This window comes from Lepidochelys olivacea (genome assembly GCF_965140295.1).
Source record: "Lepidochelys olivacea isolate rLepOli2 genome assembly, chromosome: 6".
Classification (NCBI taxonomy): Eukaryota; Metazoa; Chordata; order Testudines; family Cheloniidae; genus Lepidochelys; species Lepidochelys olivacea.
This window is the reverse complement of record NC_140416.1, coordinates 109,815,963-109,842,130: the sequence shown is the minus strand read 5'-3', so window position 1 is coordinate 109,842,130 and position 26,168 is coordinate 109,815,963. Positions and strand designations below refer to the sequence as shown.

General features: G+C 40.6%; 1 protein-coding gene across 3 annotated transcripts in view; it reads right to left on the bottom strand.

The window, feature by feature from the left end:
• The window catches only part of TDRD9 (tudor domain containing 9), a 152,424-nt gene that overhangs the window by 91,289 nt on the left and 34,967 nt on the right, over positions 1-26,168 (bottom strand). For all 3 annotated transcript variants that reach the window (XM_084631267.1, XM_084631265.1, XM_084631266.1), the window contains exons 3-7: positions 23,855-23,955; positions 23,258-23,479; positions 19,605-19,727; positions 16,523-16,603; positions 13,180-13,344 (exon numbers count right to left, since the gene is read on the bottom strand). In XM_084631267.1, coding sequence (XP_084487393.1) covers positions 13,180-13,344; positions 16,523-16,603; positions 19,605-19,727; positions 23,258-23,479; positions 23,855-23,955 — 692 coding nt within the window. The remainder of the gene's footprint in view (positions 1-13,179; positions 13,345-16,522; positions 16,604-19,604; positions 19,728-23,257; positions 23,480-23,854; positions 23,956-26,168) is intronic.

The following is a 26,168-nucleotide window of genomic DNA, read 5'->3' as shown; positions in this document are numbered from 1 at the left end:
CCGAAGCATTAGAGACTTAAGCCTCACTTCCTCTGTCATCTGATGAGGAACAGCATTACTGTAATTGAAGTCATAAGTGCTGACTGCTGCCAGCTCAGTCCTGGGCCACAGCTCTTCAAATATATATGGATCAAGGAGGACAGAGACACCCATTGCAGTTTGGGATAAGAAAAGAAGCAAGGCTACAATTCAAGTGTTTAAAGACACGTTTGTCAAGAGCAAAAAGCAAAGGCCAAATGGATTAGACTTTGGAATGTCATCAAGTCATTGTGTAAGAAAAGATATGGAATCCTGGGGGTCGACTCAAGAAGCCAGTTTAGAATATGCTGCCACCAGGCACAATCTCTGCAGCCCTTATTCAATGCTGACGTGTTTGCGAGCAGAAACAGCACCAGCTTGTCCAGTAAAGAATTGGGATGGCAGCATCAGCCAGAGTCTACAAGATCAGTTGCACAGATGGGAAGATCATTTCAAAAAACACTCCTCAATTGTCTGTTACTTGCAGTCCCTCTTCCATTTTAAATGGGGCAGGAAGTTCCAGCAGATACCTTCCTTCAACCAAGTGGATCGCACTCCATAAACTGAAGTCTGTGAAGGCACCAGGGGTTTGTAACTTTACCCCTAAGCTGATTAACAAAGGTGACAGTATTGTTCTACCATTGCTACATCGATTCTTCCAAGCCATCTGGGCCACAAATATAATCCTCAACGACTGGAAGGAATTTGTTATTCTGCCTCTGTTTGAAAAGGCTGATAAGCCCAAATGTAGCAACTACAGAGGTACTAAGCTTTTGTCAGTCCCAGAGAAGCTCTTGGCTTTTGTGTTAATGTCTCAAATCAATGATGCACTTCATGGCAAAGACTGGGATATTCACTGCAGCTTTAGATCTCATTTCACAGATCTTTACCTTAAGACAGCTTTTTGAGAAGATGGATTAATTAAATAAACCTCGCAAAGCACTTTTAGAGAGTTCCATCAGGCCTTTGATTCAGTGCATTGAGCAAGTTCCAGGGTCTGATGAGGCGACACAGTGTCCCTGAGAAGACAGTATCATTGACAAAAGAGGTCTATAATGGAACAAACAGCTGTGTTCCATTCAATAGCTGATCCATAGCATGGTTTCCTATTTCCAAATGAGCTCAAGAAGGCTGTGTTTTGTCACCATAGTTGTTCAATATCAGCACTGTAGCTGATGGGTAAGTTTGAGGATGCAGTTGTTGGTGGCGCTGAGCTGACCACACTCTGCTTTAAGATCTTGCATATGCCAATAACATTGTCTTGTTGGCTCGGTTTGGTGAATCACTGATATTGATGGCTGATCTGGACAGGCAAGAAGCACAGTGCAATGGTCTGTTTAGTAATCAAGATAAAACTAAGTCCCAAGCCATTACCATCAAGCAACCTTCAACTTCAGATTGCAACCAGCTCGGTATTAACTTCTTTGAACAGGATACTGAGCAAGTGGCAACTGCCAAATACCTTTTAGGTGCCATAGGCAAGGCTTAAGGATGCTCAAAAGGTGTGGGCACTTGTACAGCAGTGGATGCTGCCATGTTTCAGGCCCTTCAGTGGCCTCCACGGAGGTGTAATGACATCTAGCTTGCTATGAACCTGTGGATCTACAAAATAAGAATTATACCAACTTGGTATACTAGTGAAACAGGTGATGAGGAAAGCAGAAGAACACCAAGTGGATGTTTTCGACTCAATTGCTCTATATTAAGTAGCAGGACAAGATCAGTAATGGAGAATGTTCACAGCTGAACCCAGCAACTGCCTCCATCAGAACTGGTTCAGTTTCATAGGCTTTGTGGAAATGGACATTAATAGGAAGGTGAATACAATATAAAGTGTTTCTCAAGGAATGCCACTACATGGCTGGTGATCGCATTGCCACCAAAAACTTCAGTGGCGTAATAAGATTGCCAAAGATGGACATAAACGGAACCACCAGCCAGACCACCTTAAGGACCTTGCTACAGATTGATCTGGCTGGCACTTGATCTGCAAGGCGACTACATCCCTTCGGGATTTGTGATGATGGCGACGATGTGTGCTAACACCATTCCAAAGCAAATGAGATGTACCATGCCTGTAGGAACTTAAAATCTAATTATGAATGATGCAACAGGTTAGAAAACACACACACTGGGCTGCAGATGGATATGGAAGGACAAGTGACTACTAAGGTTTGTGGCACTTGATTCTGCTTATCAGAAATGTTTAATAAATTTTTATGGTTAATTATCCTCCTCCCATATCAACACCTTTTCTGCTATAAGCTGGAGGGTTCATCAGTTTAAAGTGACAGAGGAAGAAAGAGACCTGATTTGTTGGTTGATCACAAGATGACTATGAGCCACCAATGTGAGGTGGCTGCGAAAAAGGCAAATGCAATTCTAAGATGTATTAAATAAGACATTTCCAGTAGAGATAGAGTATTAATTCCATGGTACAAGGCACTGGTTAGACCTCATCCGGAATACTGTGTACAATTGTGGTCACCCATGTTCAAAAAAGATGAAATCAAACTGGAACTAGGACACAGAAGATCTACTAGGATGACCAGAGGAATAGAGAGCCTATCTCATGAGAGGAGACTAAAATCTTGGCTTATTTAGCCTAGCAAAACAAAGGCTAAGAAGCGATAGGATTGCTCTCTCTAAATACATCAGGGATAAATACCGGGCATGGGTGAAGAGTAATTTAAGCTCAAGGACAATGCTGGCACATGAACAAATGGGTATAAACTGGTCATGAGTAAATTTAGGCTGGAAATCAGAATAAGGTTTCTAACCATCAGAGTAGTGAAGTTCTGAAACAGACTCCCAATAGGCATTGTGGGGACAAACAACTTAATCCCTTTTTAACGGAGCTTGAGAATGAGTGGGACTGTATAATGAAGTTGCTTCTGGTAGTGGGGGCAGGGCTCAGCACCTGGGGGTCTCTTCCAGTTCATGTCTTATGTTCCTAAAAGCTCATGCTTCAGAGTTTCACCAAGTTACCTGCAGGGGTCAGGAAAGGAATTCCCCCCTTCCCCAATGCATTCTGGGTTGGGGTTTATTTATCTCCTTCCTCTGAAGCATCAGAGATGTCCACAGCTATAAGGGGGACACTGGATGTGGTGGGCCAGGATTCTGAGGTGGTACAGAGCATTCTCTCTCTCAGGTGTTTGGCTGGCTGGCTGCCTGCTTCTTGCTCAGATGCTCAGGGTCTGACCACCATGGTGAAGTCAGAAAGGCATATTTCCCCCAGGGCAGATTAGCAATGACCTTGGGGTTTCTCCACCTTCTGCTGAATAAAGCACAGTCACTTGCTTAGCTCATCTGGGTACATCTCAATCAATTTCTTATTAATGCAGGAGCCTGAGGCACTGGTGTACTACCTTCCCTTCTATTCTCTGCATGTAGTACATTATATTTTAATCTCCTGAGGGCTGTAATGCTTTGGTCTAATTTCAGTTGTTGGTTTAGCATTTGGGTGCTGGGTGGTATTGGTGGCTTCTGATGTACATGAGGTCAGACTAAATAATCTGGCCTTAAACTCTGATGTCACAACAACATAATAAAGCCCTCACCCTTTGCTTGACACAACCCAATTTGCATCACTTGAGAACTATTGAAACTCCTTTAAATAATCAGGAGGCAAAAATTTTGGTAAATTCTATTCAGATTTTTCCTCTTGCACTACAATCCCTTCTTTTTTTAAAAAAAAAAAAAAAAAAAAACCACACACCACAGATCTGCTTGGATAAGATCTGTACGAATAATTAACCTGTCATTTCCCAAGTTACATTATGGGATCTGTGCAAGACCATAAAGCAGCAAAAAACCACCTTCCCCAGAATAAAAATCTGTTACAAATCAACAGATCTTGCCATAAATTAATATTGCTGGGGGAGGGGGAGGGGAGTGTCAAATGAATGTTACTTTTTATTAAGCTACCAGTTGAATCTTCGTGGCTTCAATACCTCTTTAAGGAGTTATAAATTTGAAATAAAAAGCCTCTATTTCCTGAATAGATACATTTATGGCTGTTCTAGTATCTGAGCCCACATTTTAGAAAGGAGGTTCAGTTATCTGTATATAATTCACTCATGTACTATCAATGTCCATTGCTGATCTTCCTGAAAACACCATCCTAACCACTATGGCTGTAGAAGCCCTCTACACCAACATTCCACAAAAAGATGGACTACAAGCCATCAGGAATAGTATCCCCAATAATGTCACAGCAAACCTGGTGGCTGAACTTTGTAACTTTGTCCTCACCCATAACTATTTCACATTTGGGGACAATGTATACCTTCAACTCAGCGGCACTGCTATGGGTACCCGCATGGCTCCACAGTATGCCAACATTTTTATGGTTGACTTAGAACTCAGCTCTCATCCCCTAATGCCCCTACTCTACTTGCGCTACATCAATGACATCTTCATCATCTGGACTCATGGAAAAGAAACCCTTGAGGAATTCCACCATGATTTCAACAATTTCCATCCCACCATCAACCTCAGCCTGGACCAGTCCACACAAGAGATCCACTTCCTGGACACTACGGTGCTAAGCAATGGTCATAAACACCACCCTATACCAGAAACCTACTGACCGCTATGCTTACCTGCATGCCTCCAGCTTTCATCCAGACCAAACCACACGATCCATTGTCTACAGCCAAACTCTTCGATACAACTGCATTTGCTCCAACCCCTCAGACAGAGGCAAACACCAACAAGATCTCTATCAAGTGTTCTTACCACTACAATACCCACCTGCTGAAGAGAAGAAACAGATTGACAGAGCCAGAAGAGTACCCAGAAGTCACCTACTACAGGACAGGCCCAACAAACAAAACAACAGAACGCCACTAGCCATCACCTTCAGCGCCCAACTAAAACCTCTCCAATGCATCATCAAGGATCTACAACCTATCCTAAAGGATGACCCATCACCCTCACAGATCTTGGGAGACAGGCCAGTCCTTGCTTACAGACAGCCCCGCAACCTGAAGCAAATACTCACCAGCAACCACCCAACAGAACCACTAACCCAGGAACCTATCCTTGCAACAAAGCCCGTTGCCAACTGTGTCCACATATCTATTCAGGGGACACCATCATGGGGCCTAATCACATCAGCCACACTATCAGAGGCTCATTCACCTGCACATCTACCAATGTAATGTATGCCATTGTGTGCCAGCAATGCCCCTCTGCCATGTACATTGGCCAAACTGGACAGTCTCTACGTAAAAAAATAAATGGACACAAATCAGAGGGCAAGCATTATAACATTCAAAAACTAGTTGGAAAATACTTCAATCTCTTTGGTCACTTGATTACAGACCTAAAAGTGGCAATTCTTTAACAAAAAACCTTCAAAAACAGACTCCAACCAGAAACTGCTGAATTGGAATTAATTTGCACACTGGATACAATTAACTTAGGCTTGAATAAAGACTGGGAGTGGATGTGTCATTACATAAAGTAAAACTATTTCCCCATGTTTATTTCCCCCCCACCCCACTGTTCCTCACGCGTTCTTGTCAACTGCTGGAAATGGCCCACCTTGATTATCACTACAAAAGGTTTCCACCCATCCCCACCCCCCGCTCTCCTGCTCGTAATAGCTCACCTTACTTGATCACGCTTGTTACAGTGTATATGGTAACACCCATTGTTTCATGTTCTCTGTGTATATAAAATCTCCCTACTGTATTTGCCACTGCATGCATCCGATGAAATGAGCTGTAGCTCACGAAAGGTTTCATGAGCTACAGCTCACTTCTTACGCTCAAATAAATTGGTTAGTCTCTAAGGTGCCACAAGTCCTCCTTTTCTTTTTGCGGATACAGACTAACACGGCTGCTACTCTGAAACCTTTATACTCTAGTATATTACCGCACATTTTTAGGGGCCATTCATGCTAATGCCTAAACACATACTCTTCATGAATATTTAATGAGACAGCCAAACAACAAGGGGACTCCGTCTAAATTAAAGCTTATACAGCCTAAGTCCTTTCTCAGCAAATTTGCTGTTCTATGTGAGTAGGTTCATTTCATATAGGTACTCCATATAGTTACATGTCTAAAATGACCTCAGATCAGTCTTCCTTCTAAAACCCCATTGAAAGCAAGAACTGCTCTAGATCAAATTACAAATGTGTTCAGTACACAGAAAATTCTGAAATGGGTCAGTTGTGGTTTTGTCACAAATGCTGTGAATAAAGTGCTATGCAGCCTCAGCAGCAGACTTCCAGTCTCTCCCTGCTCTAGGTGGAAAGTACTCTCCACCAGCCTTGTGAACCACCATCGCTGTGTGGGCCAGCATGTCAGGAGTGGAAGCCAAGACTCTTGCCCACCACCCTCCTCTTCCCTGCATGCCTGGAGTTGGTGACACAGGGCTCCATGAGGCTTGCTCTCCCTTCTTTGCTGCTATCCATGGTACGTGCATGCAGGATGGGCCACAATCTGATCCAAAGTAAGGAATTATCTGTAAATGTGGATGTCTCATATCCTCTTACAAGATACGGAATCATAGAATCATAGAATATCAGGGTTGGAAGGGACCTCAGGAGGTCATCTAGTCCAACCCCCTGCTCAAAAGCAGGACCTATACCCAATTAAATCATCCCAGCCAGGGCTTTGTCAAGCCTGACCTTAAAAACTTCTAAGGAAGGAGATTCCACCACCTCCCTTGGCAACACATTCCAGTGTTTCACCACCCTCCTAGTGAAAAAGTTTTTCCTAATATCCAACCTAAACCTCCCCCCCTGCAACTTGAGACCATTACTCCTTGTCCTGTCCTCTTCCACCACTGAGAATAGTCTAGAACCATCCTCCCTGGAACTACCTCTCAGGTAGTTGAAAGCAGCTATCAAATCCCCCCTCATTCTTCTCTTCTGCAGACTAACAGAAGCCATGGCATAATATAGCATTGAGCTTCTAGTTAACTTGCCATAATTGCTTTTACTAGAATATATTGTTTTGTTCACTGTGGCAACAATACATAGAAGGAAAAGTTACTCTTGCACATCTAATATGGATTAGTTTCAAATAGTGTCTCATTGCAACTATGCTCATTCAAACCCAGATGGCGGTGAGTGTGACAATTAAGTCATCTTTATTCCGAGCATACTGTAAAAAACGATCTGTCTTTCAAATGATGCGATTACTCTCAGGTACTTGTTTTCATTAGTCTTCTCTTCTCACATCCTGCCCAGCAAAATGCTTTGGAGACAGCATGACGACTCCACCAATTAGAAAGCAGGAAGCAAAAAAATCCATCATAGGTGGTACATAAACCCTAGTCCACCCATTTTCTCAGCTTCCAAAGCAGGAAAATAGATAAAAACTTAGAAGAAAATATTTCAAGCAACAATCTCTGATGGGAGACAAGAAAGATGAAAGAAGAAACTATTACAACAAACAAGATCAGTAAGTAATCTTCCTTCCTTTTCCCATCCCATTCAGCAACAACCATTACAGGCAGGACATAGAGAATGCAGAATTACTACAGAAGGATTTACCTACAGTGGAGCTTGCAGAACCAACTAGCCAGAGACATGACCAGCTGCTAGTGGCAGATATAAATACGTGATGATCACCAAGTCACTTCACAAACACAAGAGGCACCTCTTAATCCTTTAAGCCGAAAGGGAAGCAATGCTTACGATGCAAGGATGAGGTTCCATCATTTTGAACACACAACATTCTCATGAGATAATAGTGATTTTATTGTTGGCTGTGCTTTCACTACAGCTCTCAAAATGAACTATTTACCATTTCTGAAACTTTAGCCAAACAAAAGCTACAGAAAGATGAAGCACAGGACAGTAAGGAAGGCCAAAAAAAAAAAAAAAAAAAAGGCTGAATGCACCAGAGGTGCAGGGTAAGAAACTCAATTCTCTGTATCTTGGAAGAGCAGTTGATGGCAACTAAGTACGTCACTGTGATAGAAAACAATTTCAGGAATACTTCGATGGATTTGAGAGGGAGATCTATAGGCACTTTCAAAACTAACAACACTCAACTGAAAAGTCAAAGGTCTGTGTCCTTTTCTTTTCAGAAGGGAGTAAAATAGTCTCTTCACCTGCCTGGCAACCAATGTCCCTTCCCTAAGTTGGGGTACAGCAGGCAATAAGGAAATTAAAACACTCAAAATTTAACAGCAAATAGCTAACCATGTAAAAATAGAAGAGTACATCAGAAGCAGAAAGTCTGTGAAAGGATCAATAGGTCTGTTAGATAACCAGAGTTTAAAAATGGAGAGATGAAGAAAAATAAGGTCATTGTTGAAAAGCTACGGGATTTCTTTGCAACAGTCTTTACCGCCAAGGATGCTGAGGAGACACTATCCTGAACCTGCTCTTTTCTGGTAACAAAAGAAGAGATACCATCAGAGATTGGAGGCACCAGAAGAAGAGGTGACACAGCAAACTGATAATTTACAAATCAGTACATCCCCAGGCTCAGATAGTATACACATTTAAGGGTTCTGAAGGAGTATACGTAACAGAGGCGAGCTGATAATAATATGCTCTTATTACAATAACATGTAAATCAAGCCTCTGTTCTAAAGGACTGGAGGGCAGCAAACGTACAGTAGTCCCAACATTTTAAGGGGTCTCTAGGACCATTCTGAGGAATTGTACACCTGTACCTGGCAAACTGGTTAAAATGATAATTTAAGCAAAGAACAAAATATTTTAGGTCATGATGTGAGTGATATGGTCCAAACCAGCAGTTTCCACAAAGGAAATGACATTTCACTAATCTTAGAATTCTTTGAACAATGTCAATAAAGTAGTGGATAAAGGAGAACTGATTAACAACTTATTCAGACTCCCGAAAGACTTTTCAAAAAATTCCACAGAAGAGACTACCCAAAGCTAGTTATTCAACTGGGTGAGACGCAAAGTTTTGTCATGAATCAAAAACTCAACAGGGGACAGAAAGCAAAAGGGTAGGATTAAACAGTCAATTTTCATCCTGTCAAAAGATTAACAGTGGGTGCTGCAAGATTCCACACTGGTTCCTGTGTCAATCTGTTAATTATCTGAAAGAGAGAATGAGTAGTGAAGTAGTAAAAATTCCATCTGACAAAGTTATTAGGGTTAGTCAGGACCAGAAAGGATTGAGAAACGACAAACACACCTAACAAAGGCAGGTGAATGGGCAACATGGTGGCAAATGAAATTCAGTGTCGATAAATGCGAAGTAATGCACACTGCAGGGAAAAATTTAAGATACTTGTACACCTGTATCAACTGTGGCACCATTGTAACAGCTCAATGAAGACCTCTGCTCACTGTCTGATTTTTGCCACAGTTAATGGTGGATAAAAATTGAGAATTTTTTTGAAAAATTATTTTATTTAAATTACAAAAAATTTTCCATTTAAAAATAAAACTGTTTGAAATTAAATCTGAATTTAATACAAAATATGTTAAGTCCTAAAATTTATTATAATCTCTTAAAATTGATATTTAAATAAATATAAATAGGATGACTCCTTGGCCATCTCTCAAAACCTTTGAGTTAAAGGCTGCTTTTCTATATAAAGAAAGAATCAGGAGAAAAACATCTAACTTTTGAGGTCAAGCTTTCTAAATATGGCACAGTAGGTCATGTACTGTATTAAGGGTTTGTTTTGTTTAATGAAAATAAAATGCTATATGTTTTGTGTTTTTAATTAAATTTTAGTTACCATCCTAATGCAGCTTGACAAGTCATGAGCTAATTATCTAATAAGCAATATCATTCCCCATTTTCTAAACATACTAAAAATCTACAATTAATAAGAATCTGAAAGTTATGCTATATAATTGCTTAAATAAATGTATATAGTTATAGTGAACCCACCTAGGCAGCACAAAGATGTACCAATCTAATGTAAAAACTCTTTTTAGTTGTAAATCAACATGCTTTAATGGTTATCAACCAATGAGAATATACCTTTCTTTAGAGAATAACTGAAGTACAAATGGAAAAGTTGATTAAAATCAATGACATTTCCACTTGGTGATTTAAATCACTGATTTAAAATTAATCCACCCTGCCACAGGTACACAAGATGCTAAGGAACAGAATACTGAACAATATGGATAAATTATGCCTTTTATATAAATCAATAGTTCAGCCACATTTGAAATACTGTGTACAGTACCAGCACCTCTCCTCAAAAAGGATATTACAGAATTACAGCGGGGTTTGGGGAAGGGCGATCAGAACAGAACAACGAGAATGACCAAGCGCAAGGGAAAACTCACTGAGAGATTCAAAATCTAGAGAGTTCTTACCTTACAAAGGAGACTAATAAGAGAGAACATGATAAAAGGAGAGAAGGTACACTGAGAGCGTCTGTTCTCTCTCTCCCCCTCTCAAACTCAAGAACTATGATTTGAGAACCCCTTAATACCAGCTGGCAAGGGGGTTTCTGAAATCGCTCATTCCGATAGGTATATTCTGGTTCATCGAAGAATGTCATGTGAGGTCTGAAACGAAAGCTGGGGTCACAATGGCCATTGATATTGTGAGAGGTTATGTACGGATAGCATGTGAGGCTTTATGGACTCATACTGAAAATTTGTTCTTAAGAGTTTGCATCAAGGCGTGAGTCATCAGCAGAGATGAAAAATAGGTTTTCTGTCAGAAGCTAACACAACGGACGCCCATTTACACACAAAGATATCAAAAAGATGTTAAGTCAACAGGGAACCAGCACACAGGAAAAACAAGGATGGGTAGTTATAATTTCTAAGTAGAAACAGTGAGCTTTGGACATATAAGTAGAAGGCAAAGAAGACACCCTCTTATCCCACACTTAGAAATAAATGAGCAGAGTGCTCACATTCATGAAAATGGGATCTCAGCCAACCTTGATTGAAACACTCCAGAGGACTTAGGGGGTGAGAAACTTATTTAAGTTTAGTCTCTAGAAAGCATGACTGTTATGACTTTATTTTATATGTAACCATTGGTTTCCAATATTTTTACTCACTAATCACTTGAACCTTGAATCTCTGATGATAAACTTATTCTTGTTTTCACTATAAATATATCTAAATGCTGAGACATTAAGCAAGGTGCTGATCATGAGTTCAGTCATACAATCTGGCATGGACACTGATTGTGTTCAGTGGATAAGGGGCTGAATGCTTCAGAGATACTTGGAGACTAGGGTGCACCTACTGTTAATCTGCAAAGCAAAGTAAGGCTGGCATACCTCAGAAGAGAGTGCTTGAGTGGCTAACAGGCTGGTGATGTCATGGAGAGCACAAGACTGATAAAACGAAATAATTTTTCACGCAATGTGCCATTGGATTCTGCAATTCATTGCCACAGGAAGTCACTGAGGCCAACAATTTAGCAACATTCAAAGGAGGATTGGAAATTTATATGGATATCAAGAAAACCCAGAGTTATCACAGTTAGTAACAACAAATATTTTGTAAGGGATATTAAACCTCAATCTTCAAGGTTTAAACCCATCTCTACCTATCAGAGGTTAGGATGAGACACTAATATGGAAGGAAGTGGGGGAGGTGGGGGAATTACCAAAAATCTGCCTACAGTGGGGTTCTTACATTTTCCTCTAAAGCACCTGGTACTGGCCACTGTCAGACAAGATACTGGACCAGATGAATCTCAGGTCTGACCAAATACAGCAATTCCTATGTTCTTATACATTGCAGGTAGTTCACCTTGAGTCCCAACTTCAAGCTTGAGGTGATTCTGGAGGAGAGAATGACTGTTCATCTCCTTCTCTATAGCACCCAGAAGGTGAAGTTGCCTTAATCAATGAGTATTCAGTTGAAACTGATTGTATGTTTGACTCCAGGTTGGGCACCTAGCAACTTCCTAAGAAGCTTAAGTTAAAATTCCATCTCTGCAGAACATCAGGCAGTCAAGCCCAAGAATTCTGGGTTACAGAAAACAACCAGACTTTGTGACAGCAGTAAAGCACGGTATAAGGTGATGCTCCAGAGGTCATAGAACCAGGAGTGATGGGGCCACCCGCCAAACAAGCCGAAATTGTTTCTGAAAGCTTCTTTCAAAAATCTGGGATCAACTTGCTTCCAGAAGCTGGTTGGTTGGTTGGGCCTTCTTGCTGGAGATGAATCAGTCAGCTTTTGTAGATCTCAAATGCTGACACATTTACTAGAAAACATGGAAGTGAAGGCCCAAAGTCCTGTAGAGTTTTCCTTGCCTAAAGAAATCAAACTGGGGAAGGAAGGAATAGAGAGGTTCCCTCTCAAATTGACACCCCTAACTACCTAAATGTTCTCTCTCCCACCCCACCAAAAAAACCCTTTAACAAACAAATCAACCAACCAAAAAAGCCCAGAGTTTTTACCCCCCAAAATAGGAGACACAAACTACAGAAACCCCACTAGGAATTGCACCATTGCTATTGATTTTAGGTGGAAGGAGTTTGGGTACTAAGTTGATGGGTGCAGTATGAACTAAGATAAATAGATGCAGGTGGGAGTGATGAGGGAGGCAGGAAACTGGGGAATGCAAATTACCCAGTCTGGTTGTCACACCAGACTAGGATGCGTGGAATAGCAGTGTTTACTGGGACTGCAAGTCCAAAAGAATCATCTAAGACTCCAGCACAACGATGCTGAGGCTATGAGAAATGTGGGTACATGTTCCTAAAAATGAAAGGTGCCTTCATTATGATGCAAACCAGACTGGAGGGGTGGTGGTGAAGCTCAGACCCATAGTAACTACAGAGGCAGAGCATAACATAAGACTGAGGGAGACCCTCTAGAGAAAAAGTGCGCTGCTGAACAAAAACCTTCACCTTTTTTGTGCTGTAAGGGGAAGAAGGCGGCAGATTTAGAGGAGCGTAAGGACTGAGGTACCCACTATTGCATGCACCCAGAATGCAGGAAGCAAAGAACAAAAAGTGGGTGGAGAGGGGGTTACATGCTAATTCACAGGTCTTCTCATTCTGCTTCCTGAATGGTGGAGGCATTAATTCACTGGCAAAGTCTGTTGCTGGGTAGAATGTATAGATTCCTGTAACACCGCAATACTGTAATTAGTATCTAGACTTTCAGAACCAGTTTAATAATTTATCTAGAACGTAAAGGCATCCTATTTTTGAAGAGCCCATCCCAAATGGTATCTTGTTACACCAAAGGAAACAGAATATTGTTCACTGTACCCTGATGTGACTAATGTGCCTCAAATCATTAAGATAGTATTCTTCAATGGCATAGGGCTTGCCTTCCACCTCGAACACGTAGGCTGGATTCAGTTTGTTACGAATTGGAACCACAAAGTAGTCAGCAAATTCTTTACAGTTGATTGTAGCAGACATCAAGATTACCTGTTAAAAGGAATTTGTATAATTTAGTTAAATATTAGCAGTAATCCACATCACGTCACACTAAGATTCAAAAGAGTAAACAAAGTTGTTGCTATGAATGAAAACCTAACTGAATATTTAATTCTTCTTTAGCTTATGATTCCTACACAATTCTTAACAGAAGAAAAGCTTATAGCAGATATTTTGTGAATTCAAAGGGAAATTTAAATGCAAGGGACACAAGTCACCTAGACTTCCGCCCCAGAAGGGCAAGACTACTCCCTATGATTCATTTACCAATATCTAGTTTTAAGCATCTCAAGTGATGGGACTTATCACTCTCTTTGGAAAATTATACCCTAGTTTAACATCTGCCTTACATATTTTTTAAAATATCTAGATCATTTTAAGGCCAAGTTCTACACTATGGGTGCTACACTGGCATAGCTATGACACTGTAACTCCATAGCATAGGCGCAAACAACAGCAATGGCACGGGGTTTTCTGTCCCTGTAGAAACTTTGCCTTCCTGAACAACAGTGGCGGGGATTATGCTGGCATAATATGTCACACAGAGGTGTAGATTTTTCACATCCCTGAGCACCACAGCTTGATCAACTTTTTAAGTGAAGGCCTAAGTTTCCTCTCAATTTCTACTCCTTACTGGTATCACACTAAATTCCTCTCCTCTTGGTTTTTGCACCCTTCAGAATATTTGTGGACTGTTTCTGCCTAACCTTGTCTACACTGCCACTTTAAGTGCTGCAACTTTCTTGCTCAGGGGTGTGCAAAAACACCTCCCTGAGCAGTGCAAGTTTCAGTGCTGTAAAGTGGCAGGGTAGACAAGGTACTAGCTGGGAGCTACTCCCCTCATGAGGGTGGAGTTTTTTGTTTGTTTGTTCTTATGGTGCTGGGAGAGCTTTCTCCCAGTGCTTACGCTGCAACTACACAGCCATGTTAAAGTGCTGTCGCAGCAGGGCTTTAACATTGCTAGTGAAGACATACACTAAGGCTTGAACGTATTTCAAGACGACAAGAGGCCATGGAATCAATACTTAGGGTCAGATGTTCTATCCTGTTCTGCTTAGCAGCACAAAAGATGCAGAAGTCACCCACAAGTCACCTGCTGGCAATTTCCCTGGCATGGAAGTCATCAACAGGCATACAGCCAGCATAATCAGCTGAGATCCATTCCTCCCCGTGAAGGACAAAGCTTATTGAGGGTAAGCCAAACGAGTGACTGGAATGCACATTCCTGTAGCTATCCTTAGCTGGCATACAGATGGCATGAGTTTGCTAGCTCAGGTTGGAACAACCTGTGAGCTCAGAGAATCAGGGAACTGCAAATGGCTGTTAGTTCTCAGCTTCTCTTTTTCCTCCCTCTCCTGGGATGCCCTGAGCAACTATAGTGGATGGAAGTCATCTTTTGCTAGATACTCCCCTACACTTGGCCAGGATCAGTCAAGTTCACTATGAGGGCTCCTGTAGCCCAGAACAGAAACAGAGTAACAGAACTATTCCCCTCCCACTGTGATGCAGTAGGCGGCCAGCCTGGGAGCTCTGAAGCAGGAATGGTACGGCAGCTGCTCAGCGAGCTGCCAGCTCATATCACAAATTTTTCTGGGGTTGCAATGCAGTGGCAGCCAGTTGAGGAGCTGGTGCTCTCTAGCCTCAAGGTTGATTTATACACTTCTGTTTAAAACCCACAGAGTGCATCTCAAGGAGTATATTTTTATTTCATGATCAAACTTTTTAATAGTTGCCCTGAAGGGCATAAATGACCCTGGATCAAAGGCTGTATACCACTGCCATAGACTAGTTTCCCCACATCCCCACTAGTTGCTTAGTCAAGCTATATTCTCTCTCTCTCTCTCACACACACACACACGTTTGCTGCAATTCCCCAACCTCCTTTCAATTTGACAATATCCTTCTTTTAGCATAATGCTGATGGTGAGTGCAGTATTGCAATTTCTGTCTCCCAAAGCTATACAGAGTAACTATATCTCCTGCTTTGTGACATGATGCCTCTGCAGCTCAAAACTGAGCTGATTTTGTTTCCAACTCTCATTTCAAACTCATGATTTGCCATCCTGTATTATTCCTACTTCACCATTTGAACTTTTGAGACATCTACTCTCGCTGAACTTATCCTATATTATTTTTCCCAACTGTCTTAATTTGCATTTTTCCAAACTGAGTCTCATTGTTACTTTCAGCCTATAATTCTAATCTCCCAGGGCCCCTTCGCAATATTTCTCTGTTCTACTAGGTGTTTGTAACTCCTCCCAGTATAATAACTCAGAATTAATCTTTATTTCCCTTCTAGATATTAAATCTCTTCGTTTATAAAGACCAGACCATACACAGATATGATTGTTACTTACTAGTAACAAATGTTCTCCGACTATAGTGCCTCTGCAGCTCCACACTACTTAAGTGGCATACCATACCACAGGAGCTATAGAGCCAGAGTTGTAAAATCATTAGGAGCATTGATACATCAACCATGGACCCAAATTTTCTAGAACAAACAGTGAGCTGCACTTACATGTTTTAGGCTGGCAAAATTACCCTATGATCTGTCTCATTACCTCAGCCCACCGTGCAATTTAAGTAAGACTTAAACAGCAGAGACCTGGTTGAACATTTCCACACTAAGACTTTACACACTGCATTTGCACAAAGGAGAAAACTAAAATTTATTTCTTAGTATGTGCACAGAAAATTTCAACCATAATGTTGTATTAGCAGATTTGTACATATACGGTAATATAGTATTTGTAGTTCTGCTATTTTCTTCAAGAATTTTGCTCCGTTAAAGAAAATATGCATAACAAATGCATGTGTGTCTAAAAATATCACATTTATCCAAGCGGAAGCACTGCCCTCAACATCCAATATTTCATTCCAGTCAAATATTCATCTTATATTTTCTGTAGCCCTAAGCACGTTTTAGAAATTAATTCATCCTAACATTAAGAAAAAAATCTCAGAATACATTATACTGGTCAAAGAAGAATGCCCATTAGCCTACTTATTTACTAGGACTGAGGTACTCTATAATATTTTAACAAAGTGAGTCACTATTTTCATATCAGCTGTTCAAAAACTATACTCAGTGCAGAATGCAAACGAGTAAAGCTGATCTTGAGAATGTTATTCTAGAAAAGAAGAGTGGAAAGCAATTCAAACTTGCCTTCACAAATCGTGAATTTGTACGCAATAGTTTACGGACTACCAATAGCAGAAAATCCATTTCTTCAGTACGTTCGTGTACCTAGAAAAAGAAATAATACATAATGTAACTCAGGTATATTTGTTTTAACCCCCATTCCTCCTTTTCCTAACCTCTTTTACTGGTTAATGTCACATTCTACATTTTTCTAATTTAGACTAAGATTTCCGTGGCAGAAAGTGTGTCTTTTTAAGCACCTGTAAATCACCAAAGTTAACATGCCTTATAACACAGCACAGCAGTTTTGACAATCTGAAAATTCCTGTTAAAGATTTTTATAAACAATTAACTTTGAGGCATAAACGTAGATAGCTAATAATCAGCATTAGCCACTAGGTCAAACAGTAATACCTGCATTATTACAGTCAAAAAGGGCTGGCATCAGACTACCCTTGGAGGTAGAGTACATATAAAGAGTACTGTATAAACTGAGGAAAGAGATCTGGGCATCACTACTGACAGTTCAATAAAGACTACTGACAGTTCCTCAAAGTACAGCAGCAAAGACAAAACAAGCAAAATTTTAGGATGCATAAGGAATGGGATAGAAAAATGATATTAAAATTGCCATTATATAATCAGTGGTACACCCTCACCGAGAATCCTGTGTTCTGTTCTGGTCATCCTACCTCAAAGGATGCAGTAGAACTAAAAGTGGAGACTCAAATAAGTAGCTAGAAGATGAGGGGCATAGACAGGACTCATCTGAAGAGAGACTGAAGAGATTAATAAATTTTGAAGTCAGAAGGGACCGTTTATACATTAGTCTGATCACCCACATAACAGAGGACATAGAACCTAACCAAATATTTCTGCATCAAACTCATTAACTTCAGTTTGTACTATAGCATGTATATTACAAAAGATATCCAGTCTTGATTTAAAGACTTTGACTGATGAAAAATTTACCATATTCCTAGGCAAACTTTTCCAAAAGTTAATTACTCTGTTAAAAAAAAGGCACCTTATTTCTCGTCTCAGTTTATCAAGCTTCAGCTTCCAACCACAGGATCTCATTATGCCTTTTTCTGCTAGATTAAAGAGCCATCTATTATCAGAAATCTTTCCCACATAGGTACTTGCACACTGTGATCTAGTCATGTACATGGTCCTCTGAAGGTGTCAGGGGCTCTGCCTACCAATGACAGGCTCCACAAGGGGGAAAGAGGCAACACAGGTTCACCTGGGACTAGTTAAGTCACTGAGTAACTCACTGAGTAACTGGGAGGCAGGGAGCACCCATGCATGATAAAACAAAGCTACCCCCACCCCCAAAGGGGTCTGGCGAGAGAACAGAGGCTCCTGGGGAGAAGTCCTGTCTCCAAAATGCAGGAAGAGAAACTCTGCAAGTGGAGGGATCCTTGGGGAAGCTGATGAGGAAGCTCACTGGGAAAGGAAACAAAAGAAGAATACTCCTAGGTGGGAGAGGCTCAGAAAGGGAGGAACTATGAATGCCAAATCTCAGCAAAACCTGGAAGGACTTCATCAAGTAACAGCACAAGCCCCCGATGAGAGGAATTATATACCGTTCTGAGGAAGGGTTGTCACAATTTGACTCCTGTGGGGACCTTGACCCAAGTGGAGAGACCCTTCTTGAGCTAACGACAACAGGCCCTGACTCCTGAAAAGGGTACCAGGTCAAGAAGGCACTATTGGTAAGGGACTTGGACATAGGTGGAGTAGATGGACTAAGGTTAAGTTAGTCCCTTCTCCCTCCAGCTAAAGATGCTGGAATGTAGGTCTATTTGTATAATGTTCTGCCTTTGGTTTAAGAAAACCAGAACCCTGAAGGGGCTCTATTCAACATACATAAGCTTCACTGGACTTTTCACTAAGTGAAATTGAGGCTGATGTGTAATTGCAGAGCTGCACTGGACCAGTAAGAGGCACTCCAGGCATGAGGGCCCCATCACACCTTCTCCTGGATGCACCTTAAGTCTCTAACTATAATGGCATTTTTTCCAGACCTCAAATCATTCCTTTCTGAATGCTTTCCATTTTTACAACATCCTTTTTGAAAACTGGACATCAACATTGGATATTATTCCAGTAATAGTCTTGCTTATGTTTTATACATAAGTTAAAACCATCTCCCTATTCCTACTTGACATTCCCCTGCCTATACACTCAAGAATCATATTCACCCTCTTGGCTACAACATCGCACTCCGACTGTTCCTGTTCAATCTATTATGTACAATGACCCGAAGTCATTTTCAGTGTCACTGCAAAGCAAACAAAAGTATCAGTCTTGTACCTTGTAAATGTGACCTACATTATTTGTTTCTAGACACAGGAACTTGCATTTGGCTGTATAAAAGTGTTCAGGTCTGTTTACCTTAGAATAGAGGAGGATAAAAAGGGACATTACAAAAAGTACCCAAAATAATGAATGGCATTCTTGAGAGAGTAGACTGGAAGCATCTATTCAAACTGTTTCAGGACAGCAATAGAGAAAACTCTTATCAGTGAATAAACCAGGAACAAAAAGGGTACCTTGTTTTACCAGATCTAATAAAATGCAGAGAACTACAAAGCAAGTCTAACGGTTCTTTCTTGCTCGTACTCCTGGCCGTAGGAGGGCCATATTTTTTTCTCCAATACATCCTTTAGTGCTGTACTGAGGTCTTTGAAGACCACGGATCCTTGTGTAAGGCAACGACAATCACAAGATAATCCCCTCCACATCAGCAAACAGATGCCTGGCTAGCAAAGAGCCCCTCAGCAGAAATTCTCCTAGTAGATTTCCCACATCTCTTCAAATGACTGAAGTCTGAAGAGTTAGATGCCACCTCAGAAACATTTCAGTTCAAAACATTTCCTCAAGCCTTTAACTTCCCTATGCAGAGGATCACTCTGGACCTGAATCAAGTCAGAAATTCTAGAACTTAGCCATGATACTCCCAGAACAATCATATAAGGTTCTTCATAAATGTGTCAAAGGGTTCTTCACAACTTAATTTAATTATTTAAATCAGAGTAATAATGATAAAAGCAGCATGAGCTTTTCCTTCAAATTGAGGTTAATTTTATCTTCAACTTACTTCATCTATGAAGATGTGTGTAAACTCTGCAAGGCTTTTGGCACCAACTATTTTCTGAAGGAGCACTCCAGTTGTCACGTAAATTAATCTTGTGTCCTTTGTTGCAACTTTCTCTAGCCCAACCTAAAACATGGGGGAAAATATTTCATTACTCCAAATATGTTTCATACATGACATGCTATTGGACAGTTCAAAATTCTAAGTAAAAAGCACAGATGTGAGATGCTTCCCATGAATAGGTATATCTGAAGCACCGCAGATTGAAATGCAGTATAAATCAGTTATGAGGGCCCATTTAAACTTGGGAAAGCAATTAATGACGTGTCTTTCCCATACATCATAACTTTAGAGCCCACAACCAATTAATGAAGGTGGAATGGAACAGAATCTCCTTGGCAAATCTCAGAACCACAAACATAAATGTATGTAACCAAGGCCATTTGAGGGTAGTTTGAAACGTCAGCTGTTCTTGCTGTAGCCCCAACCTGAAAAACTGTTATTTAGGAGATATTTAAAGTGGGAGAAAAAAATTTTGCTGCTCTCATCTTCGTTCAAAATGGCCAAAGGTGTTCTGCGCAAAACTAAACAAAAAATGAACCAGGCAGGGAGTGAGGAGGACACCATCTTCAGGAAGAGACCAAACAGGGGTTGGGTAATCCCAAAGAGATGAAAGTTCTGGACATTTAGGTTAAAAGGAGGGTTTTTAATCATTTAAAAAGTTTTGTAACCTTAACTATTTTGGGTGCTAACAGGCCTCAACTACAATTTTCCAGTGCAAAATCATGCTTCTTATTTTCTATTTCTTTGGGTTGTGCTCAGCCCACACAAATCCTAGTAAAAAATATACATGAAAAATATCCTGAAGACAATAGGACACATGCAACCATTTTATACCTTTAAGCCTTTTCCTCCCATAGTGAACCAACTAGCAATTCTATAATTTTTAGTTCAGAGTCTCAGCATAGTAGAAAGAAAAGGAGGACTTGTGGCACCTTAGAGACTAACAAATTGATTTGAGCATAAGCTTTCGTGAGCTACAGCTCACTTCTTATGCTCAAATCAATGTTAGTCTCTAAGGTGCCACAAGTCCTCCTTTTCTTTTTGCGGATACAGACTAACACGGCTGCTACTCTGCAATCAGCACAGTAGGTAAAGGATCCCATCTAAAAATAAAAAACTGGAATGTTGTATTTGGTTCTACCAAATTATAACTGGGAGGAAACGGCGTCCGCTTTTCTTCAAGTTATAAAACAGTTTTCAATTATAAGATCAGTTTTACATAAATATTTAGAATTTCCACTTTTGGGAGTGGAAGTTTCCCATACTTGCTCCCTGCCTGAAGGTGTGTTTCTCTTTATTTCTTTCTAAAAATCGAGCAAAATTACTTCAGTTTTTTTGCAGTTATGTGAAAACAAACTTTTCCACTTTAGGTTTCAGAGTAACAGCCGTGGTAGTCTGTATTCGCAAAAAGAAAAGGAGTACTTGTGGCACCTTAGAGACAAACCAATTTATTTGAGCATGAGCTGTAGCTCACGAAAGCTCATGCTCAAATAAATTGGTTAGTCTCTAAGGTGCCACAAGTACTCCTTTTCTTTTTCCACTGTAAAGACTCCTAATGTATGTTTTTCTAAAAGATATGCTCTAGGAATTATTCTGAGGAAGGTATAAAGCTTGCATATATGAGGTCAGACTAGAGGATCACCGTGGTCCCTTCTGACCGGAGAATCTACCCACATTTTCTGACAAAGGCTACAGCAAAATCAGCTTAAATCCAAAACTTTACATGGACAATCTTCAGTGAGGACTACAGCACTTTTGCATGATTGGTGGGGAGAGAGAAATGTAGACTGAAAATGAGCACAGTACATGCTTGAAAACTTTCACAAAGCAAAATCTAATGAAGCTCTGCTCTTTCCTGTCAGCTCTGCCTTTCCATGCCCAACCTCACAGGCCCAGAATTTTCTGCTCTCAAACTGCTGTTAGAACATCAAACTTCTATAAGTGAGAATGGACATTTTGGAGATTGTAGGGGGTAAGAAATCATAGGATTTAGTGACAATATTTGAGTGGGGAAGGAGTTGACAGTGACACCAAGGTTGTAACCAAGTGGAGCAGAATGGATGACGGAGCTGCTCCAATAATTGAGAAAGTATGGGGAAGGGTGGATTTAGGAGGAAAAAGAAGTTAAACTTATGACAGGTTGAGAAGTTGTTGGTACCAAGACATCCACAAAGAGATGTTTGAGACAATCAGTTGCAAGTTTGGACAGACAGGAAAAGGTAGGTCTAAAGTTATTAACACAAACAGGGTAAAGCCAAGCAGATGGATGACGTTACCTAAAGAGTTCAAAGGAACAGAAAGACCAAATATAGATCCCACTGAATAAAGTTACAGAACAACAGGAAAAGGACACACCCAGTGAAAGATTCATAAGTACAGAAGAAAAAGAGCTATGAAAGCCAAGACTTTGCAATAGGAGGTGAGTTTCCAAAAGAACCGAGTGAGTCTAAAACCAGGGTGCTGAAGCAGAAAAAATGGAGGATGGGGTTAGGAGACAAAAGCTAGTTTGTTATTTGTTAAGCATCAACAACGTGCTCAGCATCTACTCTCAGGTTTTTAGTAGTGCTCTTCACTGTGGCACCCAACTTCTTCAGGCCAGAGCCTCTGATCTAAAATATTCCCTTTTAAAGAGGATTACAAGACTGTGGTCAGAGGATTAATAGGAAAAGGGATTGCAGAGCGAGTTGTAGATAAAAAGGAGACAGCAAGGACAGAACCTTTATTTTACAAAGAGGAAAGAAAACGCTATTTCTCAAGAAAAATAGGATTAAATGAAGAAATACTTAGAGGAAGGCCACATGGTTTCCATATTTTCTTGAGGTACCGAGCGAAACCAAAAAAATAATCATGGAAACAGAACAGCTGCTGAGACACAGAAAGAACAAGCAATGGGAAAGGAAAGAAGGAGGGGAAAAAAACCCTTTGCTTCATCTTCCTGCCTCTCTCACACTTCTTACTCCTTCCTGAGCCATGCTCTGCCCCAGAGAAACACCACTTCAAGGTGGTGAGGTGCCGCTATCTTGGTCCCACAGCCCTGCTGTTTGCAGGGCTTTGCCAGCTCTTCACTAGAGCAGCAAGTGCACGGGGAAGGGAAGAAGCACTAACTCATCATGTACCAGGTGGCACCCTCCCTCCCCCATCCATATCCACAAGCCACAGTTTCTTGCCATGGCCCCAAAAAATTGTGACAGGTGATAGCAAAAACTCATCAGATTTGGATCATGACAAGAAATCACAGCTAGGGAGTACCTGAACAATAGTTATCAAACTATTTATGTTGCAAAATTTATGCCATAAAATGTAATAACTACACAATGTGGACAATTTTAAATGTCTGTTGGAGTCTAACTTTTGCATTTGCTGGTTGATAATTTAAATTGTGCAACTTTAAAAAAAGTGAAAATTGTTTTGATTTTAATAACCAACTCTAGCTAAGAACCTCCAGTTCTGCCATAGTTCTGCTTTAAAAGCCATTTACACTGCTCCTGGGTTACTTATGGTATAACCAACATGCTAAAGGAAGTCAGAAAAAGAATCCCTCCCCCCCGAATTTCCAAATCATGCACTTTATACAGTTTGAAACATTAGCATACCTGATAGCCTACAAATCCACCTAATGCCCAGGATCGCTCCCTGCTAATCCATCTTGCAATGCTGCTGGCACCAATTTTTCGAGGCTGGGTAACAACAATGTTGCAGTAGGTAGAGCGCTGAGTGTAGTAATCCAAAATATACTGTGGAAGTTGCGTACTTTTACCACTACCAGTTGCTCCATGTACAATTACAACTGAACTGCTTTCTATCAAAGAAACTATCTGAAATTAAATTTTTTAAAGAATGCTCATAAGACCATAACATATTTCAGTATAGAATTTCAAATAGTATTTAACAGTTTCCCTATTTTCTTCCAAGATTTTTCTAAAAACTCATTTAAAGTAACAAACTGTGATGTGCACATATATACATGTGAATAATGTCTAGTTAGAAACAGTAACTGAAATGTTTCGATTATGAAAAAGTATAGCAAAAATTGGCCTTGTACCACAAACAGAGCCTTTCAATGAAATCATACATTTAATCTGGGATGAATTTAATAGCAAAATTTTCCTTCTGAATATACCATCAGTGTAGATTTGCAGTTTTAGTCCATTAACAGCAGAAGTTCAATTAATTCAATAACTATAGTTTACCTCTTCCTTACATCTGGTTATAGGCAAATCAGGGTATTTATAATTAGTTACTGGTATACAAGTCACATCATGGGATTCACATGGAACTGGTGTTGGAGTAGCTGGAAAGAAAGAAAGGATCAAAGTCAAGTTCCTGTAGTTACAACAACAGAAACGTGAGCTAGTGAATACATTCACTGTATCTGAAAAGCACACTCTTCAAAGGACCCTACATTACTCCTGGGGGGAATTCTTCACATCTGCGGATGTGCAGAATTCTTCTGTCCCGCCTAATTCTGTATTTTCAAGCATAACATACATTTTGCCCAAGCAGTACTGAAGTTCTGGGGCAGAACGTATTTTCAGAGGGCCGGGGGGATTCTCTGCCCAGTGCTGCAGAATTCCCCCAGGAGTAGAAGTTCATCACAGCACCCTGCCTGTGAAGCCAGGTTTGGACAGAGCGAAGGACACAGGGTGGCTGGTGGGTCACAGACTGGAGCTCAGAATGGCTAGTGGGGGGCGACAGACTGGGGCATGGGCTCAGAAACTAATGGGGTGACAACGTTCAGCCTGTGTATGGGGGAGGGAGGCTGCAGAGACCCATGGGGATGGGGAGGGCGGAGACAGGGGCAGATGTGCCTGACTGAATAGGAGGGGTTGGGGTCAGCCAGGGTCTGCATTGGGGAGGCTTCCCAACCCCTAAACAGTCCCACCTACCCCCCCAAAAAAACAATCTTCTCCCACCCACGCCCAACACCCTCCAGGTTCACTCCTTCCCCTCCCTCAGCTCCTCCATTACCACCGACTCCCCCAAGCCTTTGCACTACTTCTGACAGGAAATACAGTTCTGTATTTAAATTTAAATGAATTACTCAATGTTCTGCATTAATATGCCTAGTAAGGAATCCCTTTGTTTAAAAAAAAAAAATTACCAGAATTTTTTTTTGGTGTGTATTGTTATAGACATACTTGCTGACAGATATTTTGAAATAAAATTACCAAAATAATTGAAACTGGAATGATTACATTGTGTTATTTTCACAAATAAAATATGCAGAATTTTCAAATATTGTGTGGAGAATTTTTAATTTTTTGGCACAGAATTCCACCAGATGTACAAAATCAATGTTTAGGTCATGTACTTGCTTATTAATACTCAGAAATGTATTAGGTAATTCTTCTAACAAACTGAAGGGATCTTTTCTCCATATATGCAACTGTTGGGGTTCTTTGGTAGTTATTCTAGAAAGCATTTGCTTACCTCATTGTTTCTATGCACTAGTATCATGCTCACACACTACTCTCCAATCTTACATGCTATTGAAACTACTCTCTGCATAAACCTTTTTTTCTTTCCTCTTTACCCCAGAGAACCAAAGATCCTGCACAGTCCTCACAACTATTATTACTTCCATCCCAGTTCCTAGGAATCATATCCAGGTCTTCAGAGCAACTACCAATTTATCCAGCTCTTCCCAACAGCTGGATAAATGGAAAGACCCTCAATTACACTCTTGCATCATTTGTTTCCTTTCATCCACCCATCCTCTCAATGAAATCCTTTTCCCTGAACTACAAGCTAAAGTCATATTTGGATATGAAACTCTGATATTAAACACTGTCTTCTTCATCTAACATCTGATCATTAACTTTTCTCTTAAGTAAATTCTACAGTCTCATGGCCGGAACACCTAGCTAAGAGAATTTCCAAATCCATTTATGTGCACAGTTACTATGGGGAAATATGGAAGAACATAAAATCTTTTGATGCGCACGTCACCAAGGCACATGTAGAGTAAAAGACAGAGTAAATGCTAGCTTCAGAACAGGTGGAAAAAACCCAAGAACACCTGCTCTGTAGGTAAATACTTTTATGGAAGTGCAATTAGATATTATGGGTGAAAACCCAGCCTTACTGAAGTCAAGGGTAGAGCTCCCATTGACTTCAGAAGGGTCAGGATTTCACTCTAAGTCAGGGGTTCCCAACGCACTGCACCCAAAGCATTGCCGTTTCTCAGCGACATTTCGGCAGCGGATGCTTCCGCCTGTTGCCACTTTTTGGCAGAGGCATTTCTGCGGTGGGGTGTCTGGCGCCCGCCACAGTCTTCTGGGAATAGCAATATGCTATTCCCAGAAGAAAGGTTGGGGACCACTGCTCTAAGTCATAAAATTCACTTATATGAACAGGCAAAGAATAACTTTCCCAGTTTCGTTGCTTTTCTGAGGAATAATGACTATGAATGTTTTCACAGAACACAGATTAGATTATAAACTCTGATATTATAGATGTTTTATTATAGAAGAGATTATAAATAAATCTCTTTCTATGCATTTG